The 20,125-nt window shown below is 36.7% G+C and overlaps 1 protein-coding gene across 7 annotated transcripts in view; it reads right to left on the bottom strand.

Moving 5' to 3' along the window:
- AFG1L (AFG1 like ATPase) overlaps positions 1-20,125 on the bottom strand; it is a 231,016-nt gene that overhangs the window by 27,615 nt on the left and 183,276 nt on the right. For 6 of the 7 annotated variants that reach the window (XM_034668945.1, XM_034668944.1, XM_034668942.1 and 3 more), the window contains 2 exons: positions 10,254-10,324; positions 9,897-9,997 (listed from right to left, as the gene is read on the bottom strand). In XM_034668945.1, the coding sequence (XP_034524836.1) occupies positions 9,897-9,997; positions 10,254-10,324 (172 nt within the window). Of the gene's footprint in view, positions 1-6,234; positions 8,629-9,896; positions 9,998-10,253; positions 10,325-20,125 lie in introns of those variants that run through there. The other variant, XM_034668946.1, reaches the window with a different exon arrangement.

The following is a 20,125-nucleotide window of genomic DNA, read 5'->3' as shown; positions in this document are numbered from 1 at the left end:
TTTCATTCTTATTTCCCTTTATTCTCCAACATGTACTCTGCTCTCACTAGGCAAGTATCTTCTGTTCCTCCTGAAACATTCAGTGCTTGGCTTCAGATCATGGTTGAAATACCTTCACTCTGCTCATCTAAATTTTATTCACCTATCAAGGTCAAGATCAATTTCCTCCTTAAATCTCATGTCTCCTCAGAGTCTTCCCAATCCCTACTATCTTACTTTTAACTTCTGATGTACTTATTATATGTACTAATGAGCACAACTCCTCAAAATAGACTGTTATAGCTCAAACGAAGGAAAGAAGGTAGTTGATCACATCCCACATTTTGCAGATGAGGTACTTGGACCCAGAGAGGTTAAGTGATCTGTCCAAGGCCACTCAGCTACACAGTATCTGGATAAGGATTGGAATTCCTATCTCTTGATTCATTTGGAGCTCTTTCCACTCTACAACACTAATATGTTATTTCCTTTACTAAATTGTAAACTCTTTGAAAGAAACTTCTTATACTTCTTTTATATTCTTCATAACATAGTGGCATACCAGCATGGAAGCACTTAAAGAATAGTTGCTGGCCACTGAATCAATGTAACAATCTTGGGAAAGGGGGATTTTACCCACATATATTTCTTGATTAACAATAAAAGATAAAAGAGCTAAGTAGCATTTGATCCCAAAATACACAGAAATCTTACAATTTTTTTAAAGAAATCTTTTTTTTTAAAGATTTTATTTATTTATTTGAGAGAAAGACAGTGAGACAGCACAAGCAGGACAAAGGGCAGAGGGAGAAGCAGACTCCCTGCTGAGCAGGGAGCCCGATGTGGAGCTTGATTCTGGGACTCCAGGATTATGACCTGACCTGAAGGCAGATGCCACCCAGGTGCCCCGATCCTACAATTTTTTGATACTCTAACTCATTTCTAGTTTTTTTCCAAAATCTTTCCTGACTTAATATCTTCACCAAGTTATCTTAAGAAACAAAAATAGTATATTCTAACAATTCTCAAACATTTTTCTATAAAATACATCTCAAAGTTATGGGGTGCCTGGGTGGCACAGCGGTTAAGCGTCTACCTTTGGCTCAGGGCGTGATCCCAGCGTCATGGGATCGAGCCCCACATCAGGCTCCTCTGCTATGAGCCTGCTTCTTCCTCTCCCACTCCCCCTGCTTGTGCTCCCCCTCTCGCTGGCTGTCTCTGTCTCTGTCAAATAAATAAATAAAATCTTAAAAAAAAAATAAAAATAAAAAATAAAATACATCTCAAAGTTATAATATATCTAATGGCATATATCTTATTAAATATCTAATTAGCAATGTACTAAGTAATCACTAATTCTGAGTCAACTGATCTAATCCAAGGAAAGGTACTATGGAGTATATCAAATCATGTATCTTGTAGTGGGAAACAGAAAAACCTGAAAATTAAAAATCAATTACTTGATATATAAAACTTTTTGTTTAAAAAAAAAAGAGAGCCAACTGGTAGGTAAGCATTAGAAAACTCACCAGTGTTCAAACTTCAAAAAAATCAAACAAGTACCTTTAAATTACCTATAAAGTGTTTTACAGTCTTATTAATTGGTTGATCTGTATTTCCTCAACACTTTACCAATGTTTCATTGTATAGATCTTCTGTTTTTGAGAACTATTCTTTTTATTGTCTTCATTTTGTAGGGGGAGAAACTGAGGCACTGAAATGTTGAGTTACTTTCCCAAGATCACATAGCTAGTAGGTGGCAGAGACAGAGCTTGAACTCCTTGGTACTCTGGGAATCAGATTCTGTAGTTTAGGGTTGTGATATATTTATTATTAAATCCAAGTCAGATCACTCTAAAATTAAAAACAAGTTCTAATTTTAAAAAGCTAATGACCGTTTTAATTTTTAAAATTTTAATTCATACTTCTTAATCATGGAGCAGGTAAATGACATATTCCTCTCAAAGACCAAAGGAAATATTAAATATTAGTTTGTCATACTTTCTTACAGAAGTGATCTTAAAGGGAACATGAGGACTTGTGTCTACTACTAAACAATAATTCTACTCCTAAGACAGAGAACATATTGAAGGTGTACAGTTCTCAGCACATGCATTTGTCCCTTGAGACACTCTGGGAATCCCCTAGGGGCTTTCTCTCCATTACAGGGACCAGACACATTTTCATAGAAAATGAAAGCCAGCTTTCTCCCTCAGAGAAGCTTCAGGCAGCTGAGTCTAAGTCATCAAAGGTTTGCAGAGTTTAAAATCTACAGCCACACACTGCGTCACCTGAGGAGCTGTTCTTGCTCTAGTATGGGAACAGAAGGTAAGCAAGACTGCTCGGCTTCACAATGTGCCCTGTAATAGTAAACCTGTCATGTGAAGAAAATAGGAACGTGTTCTCTCAAGCCAGTTCTTCTTCATTCCTTGTGATGCTTCTCCCCCCACTCCCCACCTTTACATCATGGAAATGGCCATATTCCGAGCAGTTATAGTTTTCAAATTTCTAATCCAGCCTTCTTTTATGGGCATTTCTGTAAAGGTATTTTTTCTTTTTCCTTTTAAACCAGCAAAATACAAAAAACATTAAGAGCTTATAACCCAATATACAGTTATTTTCTTGGAAGATAAAAATCAACATCTACAATTAGTAAAAACTGATCCTTCAATTCAACCTCCAATCTTGTTTTATCTTGAAAAATGCAAATAACACACAAAAATGTCATTTTAGCTTAACAAAAATAACAAAAGTAACTATGAACTAAATTCCTAGAATAAATAATGAACAAATCACTATTTTCAGCATACCGTGATAAAATCGGTTCAACTATACAGAAAAATATTTTAACAAAAATATTTAAGGATTTCATCAGGTTTTTCAAAGTCTTCTTTTAATTCATAAATATTTCAATTATTTTCTTTTAAAGCTTTTATGGTGTCATTATCCTTCACTTTTTTTTCCTTCGTCAAGTCAGCCAATCTTCATTTCTCAGTGGCTTTGCACGGATAGGTTTACTTTTTTATCTGTATCGTTATGGTGGGATGTTTCCTACATCAGACAAACACTGAATGACTGGCGAAAGACTTTGACATGGGGTGGGGCTCAGTACTAGTATTAAGCTGTGAGAGATGTTTGAGGAAGGGCTACATTTTTAAGTGGTCAGTTCATTTGTGACTATTTTCTTGTTATGATAATTTTGCATTTTTTTTCTTTTTTAAGAGAGAGCGCGCACATGTGTGCACAGGGGGAGGAGGGGCAGAGGGAGAGGGAGAGAGAGAATCTTAAGCAGGCTCCACACCCAGGGCGGAGCCCAATGTGGCATGTGATCTTGGGACCCTGACATCATGACCTGAGCCGAAATCAAGAGTCAGAGGCTTAACCGAGTGAGGCACCCAGGCGCTTGAATAATTTTGCATTTCTTTTCAACCTTATAAGGGTGGCAATTCAGATACTGAATACTTGCATGAAGAGGACTCTTGAAATCATTCAGTTTTAGATGTAACCTCAAATTCTTAATTATAATGATCTTTTGAGTCAGGCTAAATAGTTCAGTAAACAAAAACCATTCAGGGCGCCTGGGTGGCTCAGTCAGTTAAGCATCTTCCTTCAGCTCAGATCGTGATCCCAGGGTCCTGGGATCGAGTCCTGCATCAGGCTCCCTGCTCAGCAGGGAGTCTGCTTTCCCCTCTACCCCTCCCCCTGCTCATGATCTCCCCCCACCCCGATAAATAAATAAAATCTTTAAAAAAACAAAAGACAAAACAAAACAAAAAATCATTCAGTAAAGAAAAAAACACATCTAACCCCAAGTGAAAAAGCAGGCATCTGGTATGTCTGGGACAGTCCCAGCTTTAGATGTCATAGTTTTCTGGGAGGCTCTTGAAGATTGAGATTCATCCAACCACCACACCTGACACCACCATGAAACAAAACCTCTGGCAAGGAGTGAATGGGTTGACGGGGTCCGTAAAGGTTATTTTTGAGCCACGGCCCCTCCCGAGAAAAAATGATATATTTCTAGATTTATAGATTAGGTAGAAATTTGTCTATTAGTGCCATCATATATAAAAGAAAGTTTTGACTTTAAGCCATCGACATATGCCATAAAACTAAAAAAGTCCAAATCATTCCCGTCTTCTCACACCTCTCTCCCTCCCTGTTCCAAGGTTAATACCTAGTTTCTTGGTATCTCTAGGATTCTCTTTCTCTGAAAGTCTACAATTCAGTACTGTCATGCCCAGAAAAGCAGACCCAATTAGGAGAGGCCATAGCACCTGCATAATAATAAAGTACACATTGCCGTGAATCAATCATTATTCTAGGCACTTTTTATGTATTAACTCATCTAATATTTACAATAGGTAGGCACTATTATTGTGCCCATTTTATAGGTGGAGAAATTGAGGCACTGAGATGTTAAGTTACTTTCACAAGATCATATGGTTAGCAAGTGGCAGAACCAGGGCTTGAACTCCTTGGTAGTCTGGAAATCAGATTCTATGCTCTTAATCACTACACTCTATCTGAAAATGTTCTGGACAAGTTGCATCAAATCTTCAATTCTGGTTCTACCATGAAATATAATCAGATACTTTGTGAGTTCCCATATCTGAGCTAACCTTTGAGCTTTTTATGAAGCATGAGAGCCCCCTCTGTGCTGAGACCCTTAGTACAGAACTGTCCAACTCATGTGTCCTGGCATATCCACGCTATCCGGTAGCTGTGCTACTGAACCCTGCATCCTCCTGTAAACTGGAAGGACCTATACCTTCAGGCTAGTGACCTTAAGACTTAGGTGGCCTTATTCCTTTACTGTTTAATAAAAATACTATCATTTTCTCTCCCTGTCATGATATGAAAAAGGTTGGGAAGCCCTGTTTTAGGGAACTGTGAAAGGGTAAAGGAGAATATACTTGGGTGGTCTTTGTTCCCTGTCGTCCTTGTCAATCCCTCCCTATCAGAACTATAGTAAGGGAAAGTGAGGCAGATTCATCTCTGAGGACATTACTTGAGCTTTCAGGTTTCCTTGACATAGTTACTTGGCTCAAGTAGAGGGCAGTGGAGAAGTCAGAAATACTGTTACTTAAGTCAGTGGCTCTCAAAATACAGTTCTTAGATCTCTAGCGGGCTCTGAGACCCTTTCAGGGGTCCCTGTGGTCAAAACTTTCTATAATAATATCAGGACACTATTTACCTTTTTCACTGTGGTGACATTTGCAGTAATGGTGCAAAAGCAATGGTGGGTAAAACTACTGGCACTTAAGCATAAATCAAAGCAAGAGCACCAAACCATATTGTGTTCTTCACTGCCCATGTACCCACAGTAAAAAAAATTAAAAATAAATCTAGTTCAACTTAAGAACATCCTTAGAGAATCAGTAAATAGGATTTTGTTAAATCTCAACCCCTGAGAACACATCTTTTTATTATTCTTTGTGGTGAAGGAAGCACACATAAAGTACTTCTGCTATACACCAAATATAATGGTTGTCCTGAGGAAAAGCACTTGTGTGGTTGTTTGAGTTGCTAGCTGAACTAGCCACTTTTATCATGGAACATCATTTTTATTTGAAAGACTGAATTGCAGGCAAACTATGGTAATTCTGACGAGGCAGATAGTTTCTTACAATGTTCCACAGACAGTTTCTTGAAAATGAACCTGACACTTCAAGGAAAACAACTAAAAGTAATTTGTTGCCAGCCAGTGATAAGATCTGAGCAAACAAGTGAAAATTAGAACTTTGGAAAACTTGTTGCTGCCACCATGAACTTGGCAGCTTTCCATTTCTTAAACATTTTTTTCTGATGAGACTGATGCTTTGATATTGTGTAATTAAATGTGTCAACATCTGGAAGATCTATGTAACTCAGTCAACCAATATTTTCCAATAACACTGCATTCATTCTCTTACAAAATCACATATGACAAAAGATCCATTTGAAGTTCAAGGAGGAGGGCAGCTGGGTGGCTCAGTTGGTTAATGTCTGCCTTCAGCTCAGGTCATGATCTCGGGGTCCTGGGATCGAGCCCTGTGTTGGGCTCCCTGCCTCTGCCCCTCCCCCTGCTCACACTTTCTCTCTCAAATAAATAAAATAAAAAATCTTTAAAAGAAAAATAAAGTTCAAGAAGGATTAATGGATTTTAATAAAACAGTGTCTCAAAAATACACTGATACTGTCTTAGATTCCACAGTGTAACTAACATTTTAAAATCTACTTCTTGTCAAGTCTTTAAAAAATATATAGACTTTTTCAGAATAGTTTTGAGGTTTACAGAAAAACTGAAAAAGATAGTACAGAGTTTTCATAGAGTTTTCATAGTACAGAGTCTTCAGAATAGTTTTAAGGTTTACAGAAAAATTGAAAAGGATAGTACAGAGTTTTCATACACTTTCATACACTTCCAAATCCAGTTACTCTTTTCCCTCTTTTCCCAAACTGTGCTCTTTGGAAGAAAGCTCTTGTTGAATTTTCATGTAGCATCAAAAAAGAGCATCCATAATTATCCATAAGGCTATTAAAATATTTTTCCCATTTCCATCTACGTATCTGTATGAGACCAGATTTTCTTATATGCTTTAACCAAAACAATTTTTCATAATAGATTGACTGCAAAAGCAGATATGAGGATGCCCCTACCTTCTATTAAGCCAGATACTAAAGAGCTTTGCAAAAAATATAATATAATCTCACTCTTCTTACTACATTATTTTCACTTTGGAAAATATTTTTCATAAAATTGATATTTACGCTAATTTGATGGGTTGAATATAATGGGTTTTTCACTGTGATTTTAAATCGATTATAAATACTTCAAAATTTTCTCAGTTTTAATTCCTAATACATAGAGTAAATATTAAGATAACCCATATAAACAAAAGCTCTTTGGGTTCCTCAATAATTTTTAAGAGTGTAAAGGGGTCCTGAAAGCGAACAATTTGAGAACCACTTGCTTTAGAGTTAAGCTTTTGTAGATCAAAAATGAAAGAACCCTGTTCAAAGGAAGTGAGCCAAAACTGAATTCTAAAGGCTTAATGAGTAAACTGACTATACCTAAATTTTCCTTATTGAAAAATGTAATTTTTACACCTGCAGAAAATTGTTTCCTCAACTGATAACTATGCTCACAAGTAACTATTTGCAGGAGTAGTTTGTTATTTGTGTCTTAAAAATAATGACAGGTAGCCAGGTGTGTTTGTAGAAAGTCTAAGCAGAGAAATATATCAGTTGATGCATATGCATGGGTATACACTGTTCACTGTCAACTTCTTGTTTATTAGCTTTTTTCTTCTTTGGTTTTTAGTATTCAGGAATGGAGATCCATCAGATACATGTTTTGGCCTTCATCTATCTATTAATCTTGATTATATCAAGTTAGTTTGTATGTGTTTAGACTTATAACTGTACCTAACAGTATCTCTTGGGGAGTTGTTAAAAAACATTTCACTTCTCTATCTCTATTTTATGCTTTATTTCATTTCACATATTCCAAATGAAACCACTGGTTGGGAACTTCTTCTGGTTTGTGTCCCATGCTTGGTACACTCTCAGTAAATACTAAAGGATGAATAGCTTTTATCTCTACTCTTTGGCCAAGAGTCAAGGCTGATGGTGTTTAGATGCCAACAGTGGTGATTAGCATCAGGGAATAAGGGCATTAATCACCAGAACTGAGGCAGCCCAGGAATCTCTCTGGCCCTTTACCTTCCCAGCAGCAAAACCATTCCTGCAGCATTGCTGATTTGTGTGTGCCGTTTCCCAAATATGCTGAGCTCGGGCAATGCCATGTCCAAATAAGGCAGGCAGCCAGCCTGGCTAAAGCATAGGGGACAGGTATGGTAGAAGTGAGATTACAAAGAGTTTAATACCGAATGGGTCAGTTCCTTATAGGGAGGATGTGAATCCAATGTCAAAAATTATCCCTAAGGGGCACCTGGGTGACTCAGTTGGTTAAACAGCTGCCTTTGGCTCAGGTCATGATCCCAGGGTCCTGAAATCGAGCCCCACATCGGGGTCCTTACTCAGTGGGGAGACTGCTTCTTCTTCTCTCTGCGCCTGCCATTCTGCCTACTTGTGTAAGCTTGAGCACAGTCTCCCTCTGTCAAATTTAAAAAAAAAAAAAAAATCTAAAAAATTATCCCTAAGTCTTTTTGTCCTCTCTTTCTCTCCTCACATTCCCCATCAATCCTTAAGTTAAACAGTCATAATCTTGGTGTTGAAAGGCATCTTGAAAGTTCCACCTGTTCAACCAATCCTGAATCCTCCCTACAAACTTCAGTCCTTTAGCTGCCTTGCAATGCCAATTGGCAGGATGTGGCTGAATGTGTGAGAAGGAATTTAGGACACATGCAGTTAAACGTAAAATTTCAACAGACGTACTTGGACCTAGCCTGTTTCACATGGGCCCTGAGAATTATATAAAAAGGGTGGAAGAGAATCTTGTGATTGACCTATACTATAATTTGATTTAAAAAGGTAAGATGTACACTAATAACCTTTTACCTGAATTTATTTAATTGTTCTGGAACTTTGTAAACAAAAGAAAAAGAGTTCTCTGCAACAATTTTCTTCCCCATGACCTCCCCAGAGTAGAATATGAAGATTTGGGTCCCTGAGTAGTGGCCTTTTCCTGGCACCAAGTGCCTCCTGAAATAATGAACACATAAAAAATGTACTCAGTGTCTGCTCCAAGAGACCATATTTGCCCTTCCCCTTTCCTTACTAGGTACCCTTCTGTGGAATAAAGAGGAGTTTCATCTTTTCAATATACAAGATTTTTCTCAAGTTTACTTCTCTAGCAAAGTAAGTAAAACTTATAAGGAAGTCTTAGTAGAATTTTGTCTAGAGATAATAGGTTATTAGGACCTTGACGAAACTGACCCCATAGAAGTGTGCAGGGTCCATATTACCCAGGATGACTTTCCCTGCCACCATGGATGATATTTTCGCCCTGTCAGAGGATCTTACCTGATCTTAAACTTTATTGATTTGAAGTGCTTTATTTCTCTAATAACAACTACAGACTAGGTTCATCTCTCTGGTTTAAAAATTACAAATTTACACTGGTTGGAAGTAACTAAGTCATTAGCTTTTGAGAAAAGTACTCACAAAATGGCTGGCAGTTATAAATAAAGACTTTCTCTTCCCCCTCACTGAAAAACAATTCTTTTTTAGTTAACTTAAAACTTAAGTCAGGGACCACTTACAGCACAATTGAGAAATTATGCTTAAAGTTATGTACAACTTGGATTTGTTTTTCTCAAGATTTATAGTCAATAAATATATTGAATATCCACTGAGTAATGAGAATTCCAGAGCTTTTAAAAGACAGAATTCATATCAATAATGAACCTGCAATCAAGGTCTTTCTCATTTATATGAATGTGTGTGTTACATACATTTTTTCTCTGTTGAATATATTATTATATTAGATCTCACAGTTATAGAAATTCACTTTCTTTGTCACTCAAATAGATCAGAAATGGCAATCACAGGTGGGCAATGAGAACGAGGGCTAAGAATTATCTCACGTCATATGTCCTTGCATCATGGTAGTATCACTTCATGTTTCTTGCCCCACATACCAACCTTACCTCAACTTAAGAAAACATAATTCTCTTATATTTGACTTTCACAAAAATCCCTAAAACTGGTTTATGTTTAGCTTCCAGCAACAGTTGCTAGTTCTCTCTGTATTTCCAATTTTGTTTTAGCACCCTTCTAAGCGCAAATTTTGAGCCAATGTCTATAAAAGGTGCATGACATATACGGATGAGTATTTCCCTTCATGAGACCATTAAATCAGTTCCGACTCTGTGAACAGTATTTTAAAATCTGAAACAGGCAGAGAGGAAAATATGAAGTATTTTAACATGTGAAAAGGCCAATGAGTCTGGACGTGTCTGGGTACTTACTCTCTCACACAGCTCTTCAAATGTGCAGTCGGCAACAGTTCCACAGGCTTTATTCAGCCGCAGCTCTCTGCCTTGCACTTTTAGAATCCTTGGTCTAGTTACTATGGGAACATGAACAAAGACTCAATCTTGTCTGGATAATTACTATAAAATTCATCTCTTACAGATAGGAAATGCATAGCTTGATGAATAATAGCACATGATTCAACACATAAATTAGACAAAATGCTGATACAATGACTGCCACTTGAGCGTGGCATCAACCCATATACAGCAATGGAACTTATTAATTGGTCAGTGGAGATTGGGCATTGTGTTCTAAATGTATTCTCTTTCAAGAGAAATTAACTTACGTACAATCATTTTGTTTCTGAGCCAGCTCATCAAACAACTTATCCATGACAGCCTCCACATCAGCTTCACTTGTGCTACAGTGAAAAGAATAATAGAATATGAAATTAATAACACTTGAAGCCAACATCAAACAGCTGCCTGAGCCTGCTTAGCTTTTTGCCCATAAAAAAAGAGAACAGGATGTTATGCTCTAAATACAAACATTAGATTTAGAATACACTTAAAAGCAGAGAATATTAACTCTCAGGTAGATGATTCTGCCTTATTTGCATACACTGAAAGACTTCTGTGCTTCTGGCTGTTTCCAGTAATGAGACGATACAGGCAGAGTAAATCCATTAATACTATGTGTACACAATGAGAAGAAAGGCTTCTGGCTCTCTCTTGCATGCAAAACAAGAGCAAATAGACAAGGCAGTCAAGCATCCAGCAAAGTATCCTTTGAAATCTCTACTGAGAGGGTACATGTGAAATTAAATATTGAAGCTGCTTAAAAAAAAAAAAAATCAAGTCAAGCCACTGACTGAGAGGATCAAACATCCAGAATTAAATTACCAGCTTCGAAATACCAACTTGATCTGCACATCAATAACTTTATCGGACTTCGAGTATAAGGACAATTATAGACCACACAGTTTCTCTCAAAAGTGTCCTTGTCAGAAATTCAAGAAAACTCTCTCCTTCTGTGATGCCTACCATTGCAGCTCCTAGGAAGTTAGTCTCATCAAAGAATCCTTTGTATTCTAATTACAAATCACCATATGGTTTAGGGAACCCACATATACAAATGTGTTAATACTATGCCCTTTTTTCCTATCACTTTTTTTAAAGAGGGGTTTGTAAATTAACTGTCAATAAAATAAAATAACTGGCAGAAGAAATAAATGCTGTTAAAAAAAAAACTTCAAGTGTAAATGTAAGTTTACTTCAACGCTACATACAAACTTACAAAGGATGACCTGCCGATATGCTTAATTCTGATATACAAATCACTCTTATCTAGGTGTGGAAGCAATTAAACTCAATTCTGGACATTCATTCATCTTAATAAAGTCTTTCTGAAAACTAATATGACAATTTGTTTTTTCTTTAAGTTTAAATGAAACCAAACTCAATTCTCCCTTGAGATAATTACCAGGTGGCAAGCATTTACCACACGAGCATCTAATTCTTCAACTGTTGTACAGCAAATGCTTTTAAAATACAGGACAGCACATGGTCATTATGAAGGGTATGGAACTGTCACCTTTCAAGTGATAACCATTCCACCTCGAAGGATCTTAAAATCATCATCTGCAATGGCAAACTTTGCAGGGGAAATGCTATTTGACTTAAGTAAAGCCTTATATGACATTTGAATAGGGTAGTATTACAATAATAAAATGACATTATAGAAAGTGACTACAGAGACAAAAAACAATTTTAAAGGTATGAAGAAATCACACAAGCCAATGTAAATGTCCGTGCCCACACCAAGCACATGTATGTTTACATAGCTTTGCCAATAGTATTCTTGGGAATTCATTTGGAATTGTCTCCACCTTGAAATGGTGGCAGAAACACACACAACCGTTGGAGAAGCGAAGGTAATTTTTAAGGGATACAAAACAGAAGGAGCAAAGCCAGCCATCCAGGTTATCTGCTGGCTTGCAGAAAGTTAACTTCTCCTTAGGATAGGCATGTTACCCAACAGAGGGGTGGAAATGAATTCTGAAAAATAACCAAGACGGAACACAGTTACATTTCTAAAAGCCTATTTGGTGAATAGACAATTGCTTACAAACTCCCTCAGTAGTGGTTTCTCTCATACTCTGTACTCTCATATACTCTAATATTAAAATGTGGCCATAAGACTTCAGTCAGGCCACATCTTCTACGTCATCTATGAAACTACAATGTAGATTTCACTTACAGTGAAGTTATATGGGAAATGGCATAATTATTTTTTTATAGCAGTATCTTATAAAAATTCTGTATGGGGCGCCTGGGTGGCTCAGTTGGTTAAGCATCCAACTCTTGATTTTGGCTCAGGTCATGATCTCAGGATCATGAGATTGAGCCCCATGTGGGGCTCTACATGGAGCATGGAGCTTGCTTAAGATTCTCTTTCTCTCTCCCTCTACCCTCCACCCTAACCCCTGCTTGCACACGCACACTCTCTCTCTCACAAAAATAAATACATACATAAAAGTCTATTACATTATCATAAGAAGTTACTCAGAAGTTACAACATGCAAAATAAAAATTTTTACTGGTGTTAAGAGGCCTAAAAATAAATATTCACAAAAGTAGTTCATGTAACTTACAACTGTTATCCATCTAAGCCAAACTGTATTTGACCTCAGGGAGTGAATTCTATTGACCACTTGAAGAACAGAAACCTCAGTTTCATATTATCTTAAAAGCGGGAAGGGCTAGTATGTGTTTTGGTTTTATTAGATATATCTCTATATTGACATGTAACAAGTAAGGATGCTGTGAAAGAAATCCTTACCAGAAATGAACTTATTTATAATCCCTTAACAGATAATTTACAAGAAAACACTAGTCTTCTCACACTCCACTCAGACCAGATTTCCCTATTTAAGAGAATACATCAATCAGAGCTCATGAACTTTTCTGAAGGATGAGAACCGGGAAAGTAAAAAGAGAAATTAAAACTTACCTGTCCATATTAGCTTAAAAGATTCAGCGTTTTATTCATTACCCAGGCTCATATCTGGTTCAAACAGCTATGAATATGTTTTGTAATTCTAGTAAAAAATTTAGATGATTCTGAACTATTTCAGTGTGTCACACAGGGAATAACAAAAGCTGTATTTATCAAGCAACTATTATGTAACAATTAGTTTACCTATACTACCCCCACCCTTCCATGTAGTATTTGCTATTATCCCATTTTTACAGAAGAGAAAACTAAGACTCAGAGAATTAAGCCCTCGCTTATCTAAGATCTGAATATACAAAAATTTAAAAATTTTGTATAACAAAGTATTACAAGTAAAATATATAGGCATATCAAACCAGGAAACACAGTGGCAACATGTATAGCATATTATTATCAATGTATTACAAATTAATACAATTTTAATACCACAAATAGAAAACATGACAAAGGATCTGAAAAGGCAAAATGCATAAAAAAATAGCTCGATAGGCAAGAAGCCTATGTAAAATCATTCATTTACTTTTGATAAATACAAAGTAAAATAATGCAATACTATTTTTGTCTAAACTGGCAGAGATAAGAAAAAAGCTAAAGCAAGTGTAGGTAAGGGGGAAATGGACCCTCTTCACATACTGCTCGGAGTGGTATAAAATTGGTACAAGATTTCAGGGCAACCAGACAATATGTATTAAAAGCATTAAAAACATGCATACCACATCACCCAGCTATTCCACTCATAAGAATTTCACCTATGAAAGTAATAATGGTTAACAACTATAAGGATGTTCATTTTAATACCTCTAGTATCAAAAAAGTGAAGGAAAAAAAAACCCCTAATGTCCCACAATGGGAACTATGAAGCACATTTGAATACACTCACACAATGAAATCTTACGCAGTTTTTGAGTACAACTCTTCCCTCCTATCCTGGAACTGCAGTTAAGGAAAGCTGATGGCTAGAAGTACTTAGTGCCCCCACGTTTCTAAAGAGAACTACCAATGTGCCACCAATGGCTGGATCCAGACTCCGGCCCCCATGGTGAAATCATGAAGAGAACTCGCCCTATTCCAAATGCCACCTCCTCCTCCAACACCCCTCCCTCTTCACCACACCACAGTGTCTTTATGAGGAGGGGGAAAGGATCAGCAGTCTTTATGGCCAGTATTTGTGATAAGAGCCTTTTTCTTACCTTCTTCCCCTTAGGATTTTTTCTTCAGGTTGACTTCTAGTTCCATAGTGTTGTGGTCAGAAAAGATGCACAGTATGACTTCAATCTTTCTGACTTTTTTTTAAAGATTTTATTTATTTATTTGACAGAGAGAGACAGCCAGCAAGAAAGGGAATACAAGCAGGGGGAGTGGGAGAGGAAGAAGCAGGCTCCCAGCGGAGCAGCAAGCCCAATGCCGGGCTCGATCCCAGGACCCTGGGATCACGCCCTGGGCCGAAGGCAGACACTTAACGACTGAGCCACCCAGGCACCCCAATCTTTTTGAATTCTTTGAGGCTTGTTCTGTGACCTAATATGTGATCTATTCTGGAGAATGTTCCATGTGCACTTGAAAAGAATGTGTATCTGCTGTTTTAGGATGGAATGTCCTAAATCTATCTGTTAAATTTATCTGGTCCATTGTGTCATTCGAAGCCACTGTTTCATTATTGATTTTCAGTTTAGATGAGCTGTATATTGATGTAAGTGCCCTCCCCTTAGGAAAGAAGAGGGTGATTTACCCTCCCCCAAAGACAAGTGGTGGGAGGGAAGGGCTCTCTACACGAGTAGAGAGAAGTAGAGAAGGGCTCTCTACATTTCCCTTATTAACATGTGTCTGGCTGCGTTTACTCACTATTATCTACTTAAAGGCCCAAACACAGTCACACTGGGGGTTTGGACTTCACCTATGAATTTTGGGGGGACACAATTCAGTCCTTAATAATGAGCATTTGTGTAGTGTACAGTTCAGGGTTACTATACATAGTGCTATGTGAACATTCTAGCACACACCTTTCAGTAAACTTTTGTATACATGTCTGTTGGGTGTCTAAATGGGAGCCAAATTACTGCTCATAGGGTATACCAATGTTCAGTTTAGTAAATATTGCCAAACAATTTTCCAAAGTGGTTGTAGCAGTTTACTCTCTTACTGGCAAGTACAAAAAGTTCTACTTGTTCCATACCCTTGCCTATACCTTTTTTTTCCCATTTCTTCTATTTTAGTAATTTTAGTGGACATATTATAAATGATACTATAAATCATTTTAAGTTAAGTTGCTTCAAATTATTTTTAGAGATGGGTGAGGCATAAAAACACAGATATAATTAATGCAATAGTTAATCCAGAAGCATTTTCTTAGTAACATGTCATTATGATATACATAAAATTTAAAAACCATTCTTAAAAACACTAAGATCTCTTGACTTTTTTTTAAGTAGGAAATTTCAAGAATTTTCAGCCATAGAAAATAATGACTTTAACCTCAAAATAGGAAAAGAATTTATAATGGAGAAAAACTGGAGTAACGGGAATGAGTCTATGACTCCAAGGGCCCTACTAGTCAGTTTCCCGGGAAAACAATTTAAGAAGATAGCAACATTACCTTACACTAAAAATCTATACTCAAAAATATGACCACACCTGTGAGGCTCCAAAGAAGGACCAGGGTCAGATTGTTTTAAAGAAAAAACAAGTTTTTGGCATACAAGACCCACAGCTGGCAACAGGAATACTCAGAAAACAAACGTACAAAAAACACACAAGGATATAGATTATACAAAAATACAAATAGTGATTAAAATTAGACCTAAGTTATAAACATAATTTAAAATTATTCCAGCCTAACCAGTAAAATTCGAGGAAAGCGCAATAGCTTGGAGGCAAGAGCAGTTGCATGGGAAAGCTGCAGCCTGAAGACGGCACTAAACTAAGTGGTTTTTTCAGCATAGAAGGGAAGTTAAATTCAGAGGTTTCTTTCAGGGCTACAAGAATATCATGTCACATAGTAAGGAAGAAAATGTTCTGTTCAGCTTTGTGTTCAACGTTAACCACAAAGTGGCATATTTGTAAGAAAGAGTGACTTGGGTAGCACCAATATGATCAGGAGAAAACACAGGAATTAAACTCAGTGCTATGAACTGTAGCCCCTTTCCCCGAGGGGAAACAGAAACATAAGCTCCTACAACTGAGTAGGGATAAAGAATTTAAGTGACTTCCTTCAATTCTGGGTCATTGCCCCACCGAAGGGATGCTACTGTATGGCAGTGTCTGGGGCAGATAGGATGTGAAACAGACAATCTGCCCACAGATAATCAAAGGTAAGAGAATTAAAGTCATTTCTGAGGAAAAGCGAAGTCATTCTTTTCATATGATTTTTGTTTGGAGGGTGGGTATAGGGCCCAAGTAGAATGCAGACTATTTTTCCTTTGTTCTATAATGTCCTGGTAAAATCCACCCATTTCATTGCTTCTGTCACTTTTTTGCTAAGCTCAGAAACTGCAGTGGGCGGGTGGGAGGGCAGGTTTTTATTTTCTGTTAAGTAGTACCACTGTGTCTTTAAGTCAGAAAAGCCCTGGAATCAACCGCTGTTCCGCTGCCAGGAAATTTGGCATCAACTCCTACAGGAAACCTGTCAGTACAGAACCCTGGATTAAAAGCCTGATTGCTTTGGAAGTAGGAGAATCATGATTTATTTTTCCATATTAAATTAGTAAACAGAGAGGAAAGTAATCAGTCATTCCAATTTTAAGAAAATTTCTATAGCTGAAATCAGGCATTCAACACAAAACTTAGACAGAGAAATAGAACATGTCAAAAAAGACCTTATTATTGCTGGATCATTTGAAATCCTCAACAAAAATTCCAAAAGAAGTGGAGGTTTCTAGAAGAGGGTCACACATGAATTTAAATGGAAATTAATTTCTTCAAGAACCTCCCACTTCATTAGGATTGACTCAGAGGAACAGAATGCTACCCACACTTTGCCCCTTTATCCCCTTTTTAAAATCAACAGCTTGTTAGGGTATCAACAAGTAGAATAGGGTTGGCTTTCCTTGGTCCCTCTCTCTCGATGTTCTCTATTCCAGAGAGCCAAAGTTGATTCAACGAGGGAGAAATTTCCCCTTCCTCTTAGAGTTCTTGTGCCAAACTTCCCTGGCAGGGAGCCTTCTCACTCTACTGATTCCTTGTGCATTCATGCTGTACAGCTCTTTGTACTCTTACCAAACATAATCTGGGGCTGGAGGCAGGTCTAAGATTAAGTTGGTTTATATCTGCCTTAATATAAAACAGACTTGGTTGCATTTCAAATCCTGTAGGTTTGTTTTACATAACGGAATCAGTTGTTAGAATGGATTTTGTCCTGCTATTTATCTTCTCAATCATTCAAAGGCTTAATTGACTGTTCAGAGATCCATTTCAATCTCTAAATTTCCCACCGTTCTCAATCACCTGGAGAGTAACTTACCTGGTTCCATTAATCTTGACCTGTGTATAATGCAGAAAGTGGGACCTAGCACCTTTCGCTCTCCAATTCCAGACCTTCACCCCCTCTTCTCAGCCCCAAACTCCATATAAAATTTCCACCAAATCTAAATATTGCATTTCCTCCCAAATAAGTCAGTGGTGTAACACGCAGATTTACAACTTGGTAGATAAAATAATATTTCCTTTTCATAAAATTTAAGAAAAGCCAGAACGGACTGAAGATTACGATAATAAATAAATAAAAATGAGGGAAAAGCTAGAAAGTAAGAAGCTCTGACTCCTTTTCAGAAGTAGAAAATGGTCACATCCACCTCGGAAAGAGAGGCCAAAGGAGTTTTAACATTTAAAAAAGGTACACAGCAAGGAACTAATAAAGACCATGGGCGTTTGCTGGAGCAGCTTTTTTAATGTTGAAGATTGACCTTTATTTACAAATTTATAAATGACTTATTTTTCAAATGTGATCTATTTGAAGATGAAATAAAAGATAAGAATTCTAAGGAAATCTAAAAACTTTATTCTGTACTTTTATATGTATAAGCATACATATTATTTACTCAGGTACATATTGTGTATATAGCTTATCTTACACTTTACTAGATGAGGACAGCCATACAGTTGAATACTTTGTCAATGTGTTCAGTGGGAAATAGTGGGCCAGCTCTATTCTCGTCCTTGTCTGGCCCACTGGAAATAAACACTGTGATATGCTATTGTCAAATTGCTGTTCAATAAAGGAATGGAAGATAAAAAGTATGCTGAGCTGACTGACAGAGTCTGATACTGAAGTCGATACAAGAAGAACTTCTTGCTGCTGTATCACTTCTGTAGGTGGTATTTCAAATAGTTTCAAACCCTTGAAATTGTTAATTCAGTACTCTCTAATACAGGATTAATCAATATTTAAATGCGCATCTAAATTATGTCAAATACGACAGTTTTGTGATTTTAACAAACATGATAAACAGCCTACCTGACTATGCCCTACAAGATATAAAGCAGAAAGCTATGGTTTACTAACAGAAAATTATAAGTTTGTAATATCACAGAGGCTTACTCATTCATAAAATATCAATAGAGGTTCTTATAAGAAAGATACTGTGCATCTGCTTTTGAGAACCAACTATATTCTTCCACCATAGAGCCCTTTTTCCTCCAGGTAGGCTTAGAGTACAGATTCATTACCATGACTGACCTTTTAATTCTCAAAACATACAGCAACATACAATGCTTCATTATAAATTTGGGACATTAATGTTTGATGAAACATTATACTTATCAGACAGAAATAGTTCTTTAAAAAATACAAAAAATAGTAAAAAAATTAAAAGACTAGAATTTTAGACTAAAAATATTCACACAATGTAAAGACAGTAAAGGGAGAACCAAGGAACAAAAAAGGCATGAAACATAAAACAAAGTAAAAGAGCAGGTGTGAATCCAACTGTATCAATAATAATATAATTTGTGAATGTATTAAACAATTCAATCAAAAGCAGAGATTAGGGGCACCTGGGTGGCTCAGTCAGTTAAGCATCTGCCTTTGGCTCAGGTCAGGGTCCTGGAGTCCCAGGATTGAGCCCACATAGGGCTCCCTGCTCAGTGGGGAGTCTGCTTCTCCCTCTGCCTCACACTGCGCCTTATGCTCTCTCTCACTCTGTCTCAAATAAATAAATAAAATCTTAAAAAAAAAAAAAAGCAGAGATTGTTTGACTGAGTAAAAAAGCAAGATCCAACAATATATTGTCCATAGGAGATATCCTTTAGGTTCCAAGATACAACTAGATTGAAAGTAAAAGGACAAGAAGAAAGACATATTAACACAAATAGCAACCACTACTAACATCGGACAACATAGACTTTAATACAAAAAATGTGATTAGAGATTAAAAGTGACATTTCATAATGATAAAGTTCAATCCATCAGGATAACATAACAATTATAAACATAGGCCCCTAACAACAGAGTCCCAAAATACATGAGGCAAAAACCGACATAAGGGAAGGGAGAAACAATAATAGTTGGAGCCTTTAATATCGAACTTTTTTTTAATGATTTTATTTTTAAGTAATCTCTACACCTAATGTGGGGTTAAAACTTACAACCCAAGATCAAGAGTTGCATGGTCTACCAACTAAGCCAGACTGGTACCCCCCAACTTTCAGTAAGGATAAAACAACTAGGCAGAAGACCAACAGGCCATATAAAACTTGGACTACAATATACACTAACTAGACCTAACAGATATCTATATAAACACTCTACCTAATAATAGCAGAATACCCATTATTCTCAAGTATATATGGAACATTCTCAAGGAAAGATCATATCCTAGGTCATAAAGCAAGCCTTAATAATTAAAAAGAATTAAATTATATTAAGTCTGTACTTCAATCATAATGGAGTGAAATTAGCAATTAATAACAGAAAGATATTTTGGAAATTCACAAATACATGAAAATTAAACAACATACTCCTAAATGATCAATGGGTTAAAAAAAAAAGAAAAGAAAAAAGAAATAAATCTAAAGGAAATTAGAAAATATCTGAGATAACAAAAATGAAGACACAACATACCAAAACTTATGGGATACAGTTAAAGTACTGCTTAGAAGGAAAAGTTAAACTCTGAATACCCACATTAAAAAAAAAGAAGAAAAATGTCAAACTAATAACCTAACCTTCCCCCATCAGATTCTGGACAAAGAAGAAAAAGCTAAACCTAAAATA

This window comes from Ailuropoda melanoleuca, chromosome 10, assembly GCF_002007445.2.
Source record: "Ailuropoda melanoleuca isolate Jingjing chromosome 10, ASM200744v2, whole genome shotgun sequence".
Classification (NCBI taxonomy): domain Eukaryota; kingdom Metazoa; phylum Chordata; class Mammalia; order Carnivora; family Ursidae; genus Ailuropoda; species Ailuropoda melanoleuca.
Note: the sequence above shows the minus strand (reverse complement) of the source record. Positions and strands in the feature narration are given on the sequence as shown.